The sequence below is a fragment of the Bufo gargarizans genome, chromosome 11 (genome assembly GCF_014858855.1).
Source record: "Bufo gargarizans isolate SCDJY-AF-19 chromosome 11, ASM1485885v1, whole genome shotgun sequence".
In the NCBI taxonomy this organism is placed as follows: Eukaryota; Metazoa; Chordata; class Amphibia; order Anura; family Bufonidae; genus Bufo; species Bufo gargarizans.
In genome coordinates, this window is record NC_058090.1 from 99,692,906 (window position 1) to 99,706,973 (window position 14,068).

The 14,068-nt window shown below is 45.1% G+C and overlaps 1 protein-coding gene across 2 annotated transcripts in view; it reads left to right on the top strand.

The window, feature by feature from the left end:
- The window catches only part of KCNN3 (potassium calcium-activated channel subfamily N member 3), an 84,026-nt gene extending 70,204 nt beyond the window's left edge, over nt 1-13,822 (top strand). For both annotated transcript variants that reach the window (XM_044271967.1, XM_044271968.1), the window contains 5 exons: nt 515-656; nt 7,809-7,919; nt 9,895-10,022; nt 10,978-11,047; nt 11,840-13,822. In XM_044271967.1, coding sequence (XP_044127902.1) covers nt 515-656; nt 7,809-7,919; nt 9,895-10,022; nt 10,978-11,047; nt 11,840-12,127 — 739 coding nt within the window. In that variant the 3' untranslated portion in view covers nt 12,128-13,822. The remainder of the gene's footprint in view (nt 1-514; nt 657-7,808; nt 7,920-9,894; nt 10,023-10,977; nt 11,048-11,839) is intronic.
- Nucleotides 13,823-14,068: the final 246 nt, after the last annotated feature.

Consider the following 14,068-nt stretch of genomic DNA (forward strand, 5'->3'; position numbering starts at 1 on the left):
CATGAAAATGGTTGTAAACAAGATTACGGATTACCCACAGCGTCACTGGCGAACCAGCCGGGCGGAAAATGATCTTTGAAATCCTCTAGGGCAATGAGAGGCCCATTCGGTATTCGCAGCATGTCTTCACATCTGCAATATTGCCTGCGACCGATCACGTGATAAAAAAAAACGGATTAGCAGATGGTGTGAAAATGATCTCCGCTGGGGAAATCCACACTTGTTGGAAAAGTCTGCACTATATACCGGTAAATCCTTCAATGTGACATTTACTAGTACCCTACAGTACCCAGACTACGAAAAATGGTGAAAAAATGCGACAAATGGGGAATAAATAATAATATAAAAGATTTGACTGGGTCTGTAGAGATTAGTTCCCTTGGTATGAACATCCCCTCTAAATGATGATGTCAGTAATAATGGCTGAATCCTTGAGCAGACACTATTGTAAGTGCAGGTTATATTGGGTGGTCGGATGCCATGTTCTAACGGACCTCGTCTGTCTCATGTGCAGGTATCATGACCAGCAGGACGTCACCAGCAACTTCCTAGGTGCCATGTGGTTGATTTCCATAACGTTCCTCTCCATTGGCTATGGTGACATGGTGCCAAACACCTACTGTGGGAAGGGGGTCTGCCTGCTAACTGGCATCATGGTGAGTAAGAAAGAAGGGTTGCCATACTGAGACTGCAGATACCCACACGTCAAAGATCGATGTGAGGAACTGCCATGGGGTCTGCCAAACCCCCTTGGACTTAAGCTCTCATGAGAAATCAAACCATTATGCTGGATTTTCGATGGGAGATTCTTAAGATTTTTCTTCACCATCCTCCAGAGAAAGTATCCTTCGAGGAGCTGAACTTAGGTGTCCAAGAAAAACTCAAGCAGGGTGACCATGCCTCCCATGTCGGTCCCCAATCCATGCTCCTGGGCTGCAGGTCCCTAGACTTGCTCACACCTGTAACTCCATGGCAGCAGCACCTGTTGATCGGCAGTTACCAAAACTCAGCAATATTTAGTAAGAAAATTTGTAAAAATAACTTTTCTTTTTGGCCAGAAAATGCTGAAAATAATAAAGCATTACTAACCACCAGGGATTCCCCCCCACCCCCCGACACTCCTATCCTCACAGCTCTCCACTTCCTGATCCCGTCTTGAAACGGCGGAAGTACAGGGAAAGGTCCACTCAGCCAATCGCTGGCCTTAGTGGAGATGTGCCTCCGCTAGTCATTGGCCTTAGTGGAGATGTGCCTCAGCTAGTCATTGGCCTTAGTGGAGATGTGCCTCAGCTAGTCATTGGCCTTAGTGGAGATGTGCCTCAGCTAGTCATTGGCCTTAGTGGAGATGTGCCTCAGCTAGTCATTGGCCTTAGTGGCGATGTGCCTCAGCTAGTCATTGGCCTTAGTGGCGATGTGCCTCAGCTAGTCATTGGCCTTAGTGGAGATGTGCCTCAGCCAATCGCTGGCCTTAGTGGAGATGTGCCTCCGCTAGTCATTGGCCTTAGTGGAGATGTGCCTCAGCCAATCGCTGGCCTTAGTGGAGATGTGCCTGAGCTAGCCATTGGCTGAGGAGGCCTTTCCTGTCGAGCAGGGACCAGGAAGAGACTGGAGCAGCAGCAGCGGCGGGGGGCTGCTGGAGGCGAGTGATGCTTTTGTTTTTAACATTTTTTTTTACCCCTTTCTTTAAAAATAACCCTTTAAATAAGAAAATTGGGGTTACATGTACGATCTCGAAACAAGTGCATGCCGTATTCATTAACGGTTGTTTTCTGGTTTCTATTCTTCGGTAGACGGCAGCAGAGCAGTGATGACTCTGTCGTGCCATATATAAGCAGTTCTTTGGCTATACATATAGTGTCTCTTCGAAGGCGTCCCTCTTTTTCGGTATTAGCGGTCTCAGCAGAGCCTGCAGTATATAATCAGCCTCCCGTTGATTAAAATATCTTGTTCTAATTCCAGGCCTCCAATTATCTTCCCTCCGGATTCCAGCAGTAATTATTTTTGCAGCTTTCGGAACTTGTATTTTTCCCTCGCTCTCTCTCTCCTTTTCACCGTATCTCGCTCACCGATTGTTTTTCTCGAATTCCCGGCCCTGGAAATGCCCCGTGTCTTTCTTTTTTATAGTATAATTAATGTCATTTTGTAGCTGAGTCATTTCATGTGAGGGTTTTCCCTTCCTTTCAACCTTCTTTCCTCTGGTGGCTTCCCTCTCACGGATTTATTATTATTGTTTGGTTGGTAATGAGCCCTTAGTGGTAGGCCATACAGCTGTGTTGCCATGGTAACAGAGCAGGCCACAGCGTCGCCTCTGGTATCTATCCCTGTCCGGAGTGGAACATATTTTGTTTGTCAAATTGTAAATAGGCTTAATAACTGCTTTCTTTCCAATTTTCACTAGAAATATAATTAACGCTGCTATACGACAGTGCCACTAACCTTCTGCTGGTGCTGTCACTGTGTACATTACATTACTTATCCTGTACTGATCCTGAGTTACATCCTGTATTATACTCCAGAGCTGCACTCACTGTTCTGCTGGTGCAGTCACTGTGTACATGCATTACTTATCCTGTACTGATCCTGAGTTACATCCTGTATTATACTCCGGAGCTGCACTCACTATTCTGCTGGTGCAGTCACTGTGCACATGCATTACTTATCTGTACTGATCCTGAGTTACATCCTGTATTATACTCCAGAGCTGCACTCACTATTCTGCTGGTGCAGTCACTGTGTACATGCATTACTTATCCTGTACTGATCCTGAGTTACATCCTGTATTATACTCCGGAGCTGCACTCACTATTCTGCTGGTGCAGTCACTGTGCACATGCATTACTTATCTGTACTGATCCTGAGTTACATCCTGTATTATACTCCAGAGCTGCACTCACTATTCTGCTGGTGCAGTCACTGTGCACATACATTACTTATCTGTACTGATCCTGAGTTACATCCTGTATTATACTCCAGAGCTGCACTCACTGTTCTGCTGGTGCAGTCACTGTGTACATGCATTACTTATCCTGTACTGATCCTGAGTTACATCCTGTATTATACTCCGGAGCTGCACTCACTATTCTGCTGGTGCAGTCACTGTGCACATGCATTACTTATCTGTACTGATCCTGAGTTACATCCTGTATTATACTCCAGAGCTGCACTCACTATTCTGCTGGTGCAGTCACTGTGTACATACATTACTTACCCTGTACTGATCCTGAGTTACATCCTGTATTATACTCCAGAGCTGCACTCACTATTCTGCTGGTGCAGTCACTGTGTACATACATTACTTATCCTGTACTGATCCTGAGTTACATCCTGTATTATACTCCAGAGCTGCACTCACTATTCTGCTGGTGCAGTCACAGTGTACATACATTACTTATCCTGTACTGACCCTGAGTTACCTCCTGTATTATACTCCAGAGCTGCACTCACTATTCTGCTGGTGCAGTCACTGTGTACATGCATTACTTATCCTGTACTGATCCTGAGTTACATCCTGTATTATACTCCAGAGCTGCACTCACTATTCTGCTGGTGCAGTCACTGTGTACATACATTACTTATCCTGTACTGATCCTGAGTTACATCCTGTATTATACTCCAGAGCTGCACTCACTATTCTGCTGGTGCAGTCACTGTGTACATACATTACTTATCCTGTACTGATCCTGAGTTACATCCTGTATTATACTCCAGAGCTGCACTCACTATTCTGCTGGTGCAGTCACTGTGTACATACATTACTTATCCTGTACTGATCCTGAGTTACATCCTGTATTATACTCCAGAGCTGCACTCACTATTCTGCTGGTGCAGTCACTGTGTACATACATTACTTATCCTGTACTGATCCTGAGTTACATCCTGTATTATACTCCAGAGCTGCACTCACTATTCTGCTGGTGCAGTCACTGTGTACATACATTACTTATCCTGTACTGATCCTGAGTTACATCCTGTATTATACTCCAGAGCTGCACTCACTATTCTGCTGGTGCAGTCACTGTGTACATGCATTACTTATCCTGTACTGATCCTGAGTTACATCCTGTATTATACTCCAGAGCTGCACTCACTATTCTGCTGGTGGAGTCACTGTGTACATACATTACTTATCCTGAGTTACATCCTGTATTATACTCCAGAGCTGCACTCACTATTCTGCTGGTGCAGTCACTGTGTACATACATTACTTATCCTGTACTGATCCTGAGTTACATCCTGTATTATACTCCAGAGCTGCACTCACTATTCTGCTGGTGCAGTCACTGTGTACATACATTACTTATCCTGGACTGATCCTGAGTTACATCCTGTATTATACTCCAGAGCTGCACTCACTGTTCTGCTGGTGCAGTCACTGTGCACATACATTACTTATCCTGTACTGATCCTGAGTTACATCCTGTATTATACTCCAGAGCTGCACTCACTATTCTGCTGGTGCAGTCACTGTGTACATTACATTACTTATCCTGTACTGATCCTGAGTTACATCCTGTATTATACTCCAGAGCTGCACTCACTATTCTGCTGGTGCAGTCACTGTGTACATACATTACTTATCCTGTACTGATCCTGAGTTACATCCTGTATTATACTCCAGAGCTGCACTCACTATTCTGCTGGTGCAGTCACTGTGTACATACATTACTTATCCTTGACTGATCCTGAGTTACATCCTGCATTATACTCCAGAGCTGCACTCACTATTCTGCTGGTGCAGTCACTGTGTACATACATTACTTATCCTGTGCTGATCCTGAGTTACATCCTGTATTATACTCCAGAGCTGCACTCACTATTCTGCTGGTGCAGTCACTGTGTACATACATTACTTATCCTGGACTGATCCTGAGTTACATCCTGCATTATACTCCAGAGCTGCACTCACTATTCTGCTGGTGCAGTCACTGTGTACATACATTACTTATCCTGTACTGATCCTGAGTTACATCCTGTATTATACTCCAGAGCTGCACTCACTATTCTGCTGGTGCAGTCACTGTGTACATACATTACTTATCCTGGACTGATCCTGAGTTACATCCTGTATTATACTCCAGAGCTGCACTCACTATTCTGCTGGTGCAGTCACTGTGCACATACATTACTTATCCTGTACTGATCCTGAGTTACATCCTGTATTATACTCCAGAGCTGCACTCACTATTCTGCTGGTGCAGTCACTGTGTACATACATTACTTATCCTGTACTGATCCTGAGTTACATCCTGTATTATACTCCAGAGCTGCACTCACTATTCTGCTGGTGCAGTCACTGTGTACATACATTACTTATCCTTGACTGATCCTGAGTTACATCCTGCATTATACTCCAGAGCTGCACTCACTATTCTGCTGGTGCAGTCACTGTGTACATACATTACTTATCCTGTACTGATCCTGAGTTACATCCTGTATTATACTCCAGAGCTGCACTCACTATTCTGCTGGTGCAGTCACTGTGTACATGCATTACTTATCCTGTACTGATCCTGAGTTACATCCTGTATTATACTCCAGAGCTGCACTCACTATTCTGCTGGTGGAGTCACTGTGTACATACATTACTTATCCTGTACTGATCCTGAGTTACATCCTGTATTATACTCCAGAGCTGCACTCACTATTCTGCTGGTGCAGTCACTGTGTACATACATTACTTATCCTGTACTGATCCTGAGTTACATCCTGTATTATACTCCAGAGCTGCACTCACTATTCTGCTGGTGCAGTCACTGTGTACATACATTACTTATCCTGGACTGATCCTGAGTTACATCCTGTATTATACTCCAGAGCTGCACTCACTATTCTGCTGGTGCAGTCACTGTGTACATACATTACCTATCCTGTACTGATCCTGAGTTACATCCTGTATTATACTCCAGAGCTGCACTCACTATTCTGCTGGTGCAGTCACTGTGTACATACATTTTTTAACGGCCATCACAAGTCTGCTTTAGGACCAATGGTCGTCTATGGTGTTATTCACACGACACTTTTTTTTTACCTGTTCTATCTTGTCCGTTTTTCACTGACTGCCCCCATAACACTTGAATGGGTCTATTTTTAACGTCCGTTTATCAGAAAGATATCAGTGAAATAAACGTCTGTTAAAAATGTCAGTTGTGTAGCCTTATTCTGTACTGATCCTCATTAATCGTTGCGCGGTATAACCGGACGTCTGTATGTCTGAAGCCCCGCCCGCCACCTGGGACGAGTAGAATTCAGTCCTTCAGAGGGAACATCCTCATGCAGTTACATCCCTCTAATTGGAGGTGGTATAAATTTTGTATGATTTGTCACCCCTCTGATTTCCTGACCTACTTATTGCTTTGCTGCAGAGAGTGGAGGGAATTCTGCAGAGATGCTCTGATTGTCGGACGTGCACACGAGATACTCTGCGACCAGGCCTGGGAAGAAATCTCATTACGCTGCTGGCTGCGGACATGCGTTCAGGCGTTCTTCCCTCCATTTAACAATTATGGAGACCACACAGTATAAAAGCAGGGCCCAGAACGGAGGCCTTCCGCCTCCGCCGTAATAAAATAATAATAATAATAATGATATCCTTTCTTCACGTAGCACCAGCACGTTACGGATCCATCAGGGCCCCAAAGATTGCTGCGACGTTCTCGTCCCATGTACGCCCCAATAAAACTGTTCATCTGGATGGGTTTGCGGAACGCTAATGTATTATAGGACTGGGTGGTGGGTGCAGGTACAGTATACAAATAGATAATAAAGCGGGGGAGGGGCAGATGATCCAGAGACAATATAACATGACAACTTGGCGCTTGACGTTCCCGTAATTAGGAGCACACAAGAATGGAGCTTAATGAGAAGGAGGGGAACCAGACGGAAGCCTTTCAGTGGGACATAGAAAATACTTGGCAGATTCAGACAGAAGCAGCCAGTCTGTAAGAGTCTATTTAAAGGAGTACGGCGCTCGGGTCTGAGCTGCTTTCTATCATGAGTGTTCCCCATACAACGCCAAAACACGATCAGTTCATGACATCACCTCGGACCAGGACAAAGACCGACTGTTGTGTCTCTTTCTACTTCCCATGGGAAAGTTACCGTAGAAATGACCAGCGCCAACAGCCGGCATCCACTCAAAGGAATCTGGATATACCACCAAATCAGAATGCCCCCCCTTCCTGCTGGTCTGTATTGTCCACCATTCCCACCTTGTCCCCTTCAAACCCTCTACTAAATTTTGGAATTTGCGGGCTCCCAAGTCTAATGTATAGAGCAGGTCCACGGTTTGATTGACTGATCCTGCCTTCCTGGTACTCGAGTGCCGGCTGCCACTTCCATATGGTCGGGCAGAAGACCCGATCTGGTAGCGTCAGGGTCTGTGCTGAAGTGACTCTCTAAGTGACTCTCTCATCCAGTTGTAATAATAATCGTTATGTGAGTCCGGTGGAATGCCACAGTAAATCAGATGATGTCTCACATCATCCCATACGTAATTCACAGCCGGTGTTTCTGACAACTGCTGATAATATGACATATCGTTTTTCTTGGTCTGTTAATATGGTTGGTCACATGCTGCGGGAGAGGGACCGAATGGGCTTTTGTAATTGAAAGAAGCAGACAAATCTCAGTCCGAGCAGCTGTAAGGGCGAGACAATGAAGTGTTATAGAGCGGGGCTCCCCCGGGACCTGGAACCTGCTGTTCTCCCTTTCAGTAAAAGCAGAAAATTGGGTGGGTTGGTCTGAGCTCAGCCAGGGAGAAAAATGGTGAATGCATTAAAGCGGTCTCCTATCCGATTGTCCCCCTGCAGGGTGCTGGTTGTACTGCCTTAGTGGTGGCTGTGGTCGCTCGAAAGCTGGAGCTTACCAAAGCTGAAAAGCACGTCCACAACTTCATGATGGATACACAGCTAACAAAACGGGTAAGCAAGCTACAAATAGCCAAAATGGAGGGGTTATTGTGTGCAGCAGGACTGACGCAATCATCAATGGACGCCCAACACCAAACCAAATTGTCAATGTATTTTGGACCTCCAAAATGCATCAGTAATTCAGTACAGATATTATTAGGGATTTATTGTCACACATTTGTATGGAGCAGGCACGCTTGTTGACCTTCTATACAAATGTCTGGTCATGGTTGTGGTGGTACCCCAGAAGAGTACCAGGTAATGATGGCTGCCTCACATTCTCACCAATCAATGAAGCCCTGGTCTACACATTCAGGTGTCAGGACTTATTTGCAGGCCACATGCAAATAAACGATTCTGCATGTGAAACCTAAAGTGGAGTCCTCTGATGCTCTGAGATAAGCTAGTGATGGCTCCGGGCTATGTGACACAGCAATGAAGAAGCATCATTAAAGAGATCATCACAAAAACAGAAAGAAAACGTATTGCCTAGAAAAGAGTAAAATATCCAAGCATCCATTTCTTCTCCTGTTGTCAGTGCTTTGCTGCGCTCTGCTGGTAGGACCAGAAGAATCTGCTACATGGGGCCTCAGATACGTAACACAACAGCAGAGCCTCCTGAGATTTCATTTATCAAAATTAACTGTTCAAAGGTCTAATATCAGACTCCACCGGTATGAGCATTGGATATAAGAGAGGCTCCTAACCCCTGTCTTTTTACAGTCATGACGTCCACCATGGTACATAAGGTTGATGATGATAGAGGGTTAATGAGATGGATGATGAGATGGATGATGACTTGGTGTAGATGCGATGGATGCTGACATGGTGTAGTGGGGATGGACGAAGATGTGGCATAGATGAGATGGATGATGACATGGTGTAGATTAGATGCACAGTGACGTGGTGTAGTTGAGATGGCCGAAGACATGGCATAGATGAGACAGACAATGATGTGGTGTAGATGAGACGGACAATGATGTGGTGTAGATGAGACGGACAATGATGTGGTGTAGATGAGACGGACAATGATGTGGTGTAGATGAGACGGACAATGATGTGGTGTAGATGAGACGGACAATGATGTGGTGTAGATGAGACGGACAATGATGTGGTGTAGATGAGACGGACAATGATGTGGTGTAGATGAGACGGACAATGATGTGGTGTAGATGAGGCAGACAATGATGTGGTGTAGATGAGAGAGACAACGATGTGGTGTAGATGAGACAGACAACGATGTGTTGTAGATGAGGCGGACAACGATGTGTTGTAGATGAGGCGGACAATGATGTGGTGTAGATGAGGCGGACAATGATGTGGTGTAGATGAGGCGGACAATGATGTGGTGTAGTTGAGATGGCCGAAGACATGGCATAGATGAGACGGACAATGACGTGGTGTAGATGAGACGGACAATGACGTGGTGTAGATGAGACGGACAATGATGTGGTGTAGATGAGGTGGAGGATGACATGTTGTAGATGTGACGGACGACGATGTAGTGTAGATGTGAGAGATGAAGACATGGCGCGTAGATGACATGCACAATGACGAGGTTTAGATGACAACCACAATGACGTGGCTTAGATGACATGCGTGATGATGTGGCAGACAACGTGGTGTAGATGACATGCACAATGAGGTGATGTAGAGAACATACATGATGACGTGGATTAGACGAGACGCTCGATGACATGGCGTAGATGACATGCGCAATGACATGCCGGACTACAATGTGGTGTAGATGTGGCGGACAACAACCGGTGTACATGAGATATAAAATTACACTGATCAGATATCATAGATGATGATGTAGCCAAGATAAAATAGAGGATATAGGGCAGGTGAAATGGTTAATCACGGAAATTGCTGCATAGACAAGATTAATCATACATGATGACATGCTGTAGATGAGATGTACAGCAATCTGGTCACCTGGTCACTATTTGCTTATGGTAATGCAGGCCTCTACATATTATTACAGATAAAAAACGCAGCAGCCAACGTCCTCCGGGAAACATGGCTGATTTACAAGCACACAAAGCTACTAAAGAAGATTGACCATGCTAAAGTCCGCAAGCACCAGAGGAAGTTTTTGCAGGCTATTCATCAGTAAGTTGACAGTGGACACAAGATTACGGGGAGAGATTAAATTGCCAAAAGTTTTATTAAAAACATTTATGCCTCTGCACTGCAAAACTGTAACACTGCATGTCGTGAAGCGGGTGTGGAGACATTGTCACAGAACAGAATTGGCTCACAGCTACTTCTAAGGGCGTTATCGGACTGGCCTCACCCATCTTCACTTTTAAAACCTCTTATATAGGAATCTGTACTCCGTTGCAGGGGAACCACCAGGCAACTACTTAATGAAGTAGTCTCTGTTCAGAAAATACCCTGGTGCGCGGTACTGAGGGTGCAGGCAAAATCATAGTAAGGCCTCATTCACACCTCAGTGATTTTGCGCGCGGCGCTAAACACAGAATAGGTGCAGATCTTTCACTTACCTTATCTCTGTGGAGGCTCCAATTCTGGTTTTGGCTCACAATCACTGACTAAAACACTGATGTGTGAATGAGGCTTAAGTGGAAAAGTCAAGGTCAGGACAATAGTCAAGCAGTGATCAGATCTATCTAACAGGCAGAGGTCCAGCACAGGAAGTCAGAATGGAATATCGTGGACCTTCACAAGAAGCTAGAACAGCAAGTACATATTGCCGGAGCACTAGAGCAGGGGGCCAGGTGAGCATTCCACCAGCCATGCCTGCTAGAAATAGGGAATGCCGGCAGACCCGGACTGCCGGTGTCACAGTACTTTCCCACCTTATGCCTCCTCTTTATTCCAGAGTAGAAGAAAAATCTTCTAAGAAGGCTGGTGCCTTGCTGTTCCCCGTTCATCTCACTACTGATTGTCCTCTTCTTCTTTTCCCATTAACTCTTCCAAGCACAACTGGTTTTCCCAGGAGCTTCTCATAAATTATTCTGTCTATACAAACATTCACAACCTTTTACCTCAGGTGGATGTCACTGATGTCTCCATGATCGATCCCCACTGGTTTGTTTTGCAGATTACGGAACGTGAAGATGGAGCAACGGAAACTGAGTGACCAAGCCAATACCTTGGTAGATCTCTCCAAAGTAAGTATAGCATATCACTATCAATCTGTTGAGTAGCACTCCCCAGCCAATAGGACACGGGTGGAAACGTCCATCCAGAGCAAGCTTTATTCTTGGTTATGGAGGAACCACACAAGAGGAAAATGAACAGATCACTAACATGCAGTACACTTGCCGAACTTACAAACGTAATTGTTTCTGATGGTCAGGTTGGTGGTATCCATGTGTTAATCTTTGGCCAATGCTAGATTGTAGCATGAGTGGTTAGGACTGACAATAGAACTGGTAATACCACAAAGCGCCATTCCTTTCTCCTGAGGTTGGTGTAGGCCAGTGTTGGCAAACCTATGGCACGGGTGCCAGAGGTGGCACTCAGAGCCCTCTCTGTGGGCACCCGCACCCTGGAAAAAGTCTACGGTGTACCAATATGCTTTAGACTTTTCCTGCCACCCATCAGCGCAGGGCGCACTATGAACAGCGCAGGCAGTGCACTGAATGTAGGCAGGGTATTATAGCTACATGGAAGATATAATATATGGTACTGTAGTATTCAGGGTAAATTGCCGTGTTGGCACTTTGCAATAAATATGTGGGTTTTAGGTTACAGTTTGGGCACTCATCCTCTAAAAGCTTCACAGTCACTAGTGTAGGCTATACTTTGGAATTTACTTAGGTTGAATGGGTTCGTTCAAGCATTTTCTAGCTCACAATCCACCATGTGGAGATGGCAGATATCTCACGATGTAAGACTGCATCTTATATAAATTACAATTTTCACTCTAAATGAATGCTTTTTATTTTTATTGCCCACAGATGCAGAGTGTGATGTATGATCTTATAACTGAGCTCAATGACCGCAGTGAGGATCTCGAGAAACAGATTGGAAATCTAGAAGCTAAGCTGGACCAGATCACTTCGACTTTCAATACTCTTCCTGTCCTGATCGTAGACACCCTGCGACAGCAGCAGCAACACCTTATTTCTGTGGTACTGGAGTCACGGGCACTGGGAGTGGCTGTTGGGACTTCACAATCTGACAGTCCTATGGGCATAAGTTCGGCATCTTTTCCAACACCACACACCAGCTCCAGTAGCTGCTGACAGGCCAGACTTGTGTTGTGGACGGTAGACCTTCAACTCCTAGAGTAGGATTATTTAGGAGACTTTGGGAATGCTGGCTAACTAAATATCATGTAATCTCAGCTAACCTTGAGTAGGACGTCTTGTAGGAAAGTCAGTTGGCACTCAACATGAGGAACTACTTGAAGGTTAAGACACTATTGCGCACCTTCTCATTCACTGCCAAGTAACCTGCTTAGCGGAGAAGGATCTATTACAACCCCACTTCCTCCTGCGAATACCTTTCCTGATCTTCCTACTATTGTCCTTTTTTCTTCTAACACTGCCCTCCAATGTCCCGGCACTTCCATGGAGGCTAAAGCCAGTGCGCGCAATCAGTTCCGAAATCTTGGCCTCATCCTATTCTTACAGACGTCTTTATAAGTGCCTGCACATTGAAGGTCATTACTGTCCAAAGCAAGAGTGCACTCCCTGGTGGTAAGGCCTGCTTAAGGTCTTGCCCTCAATGTTTTAAGTCGATTGCCCAGATGGTTGACATCAGTTGATCTTGCAGTGGAGTCCTTGTGCTTTCACACACTGAATTCCTGTGCTTGGCATGTATATGCTACACTTATATTCAACAAACGAACTGCTGAGTCAAAGGAGAGGCAAACGGTGGTACCGAGCCGTACCTGAATAGCTTCGGAGTGGTGACGGCAAATAATCAGTTACTCACTGCGCAACGTACATCTACCTGCCAAACATGTGGGCGCTCACCACTTCTGTATGTATTTTTGCACCAAGACACAACCAAAAAAACAAAACAAAACCAATAATAATAATAATGATACTACGACTAGAGACCCAAACAGGTCCAGACGTCGAAGAGATGACAGACGACTGGGGTGTGGTGTATGAATCACTGTGTATCTCTCTACAGTTGGGCTGTAGACTATGGAAAGTAGCTCAGGAGGCTATGGAGCTACAATCCGCCTTCCCCTCCGTTTACAAAGAAAAGTAAAACGCAAAAAGTAATATATATATATTTATGCTAAAAACAATCAAAGCCGAGCATCCGCTCCCTCCTCAAACTTCCCTGAAAGCCGATATTTGCATAAATTAGGAAGCTGATAATTCTGTCACTAGGGCACCTTTCTAGTCCAGAGAGGGAACACGTAATGGCGGCATGCATGTTTACACTATGTGCCTGACCATATTCATTTAAAGGGAGTCACCAGGACAAAACCCTTTAAATTAGGGCATGAACTAATGAAGATACACCCATAAAAAGGCTCAGGACGGACTCTGATTTGGGGGCATTACTGGGTGTGTATGCACCACTTTTATTGGTTTGATTTACAAATGGGGCCTGGCTTAATGGAGATTCCCATTGGGTTAATATCCAGTGACATCATCAGTGGCGGTTCAAGTGTCTAGTGAACAAATTGTCTCTACAGAGACTGTATCTGGTGACATCATCAGTAATGTTTTGATTAATGGGGTCTGGCTTAATGGCAGATTCCCATTGGGTTCATTTCTAAAGACATCATCTGTGATCTTTTAAGTGTCTAGTGAAGCAACTGGTGGGATTTGCTGAGACTATATCTGATGACATCATCTATGACACTGATGTTGCAAGTATCTAGTAACCGCTGATCTCTAGTGATGGATAGGCTGCATTCTCAGTGATGTCACCGCTGATCTCTAGTGATGGATAGGCTGCATACTCAGTGATGTCACCGCTGATCTCTAGTGATGGATAGGCGGCATTCTCAGTGATGTCACAGCTGATCTCTAGTGAATGGATAGGCGGCATTCTCAGTGATGTCACCGCTGCTCTCTAGTGATGGATAGGCGGCATTCTTAGTGATGTCACCGCTGATCTCTAGTGATGGATAGGCTGCATTCTCAGTGATGTCACCACTGATCTCTAGTGATGGATAGGCTGCATTCTCAGTGATGTCACCGCTGATCTCTAGTGAT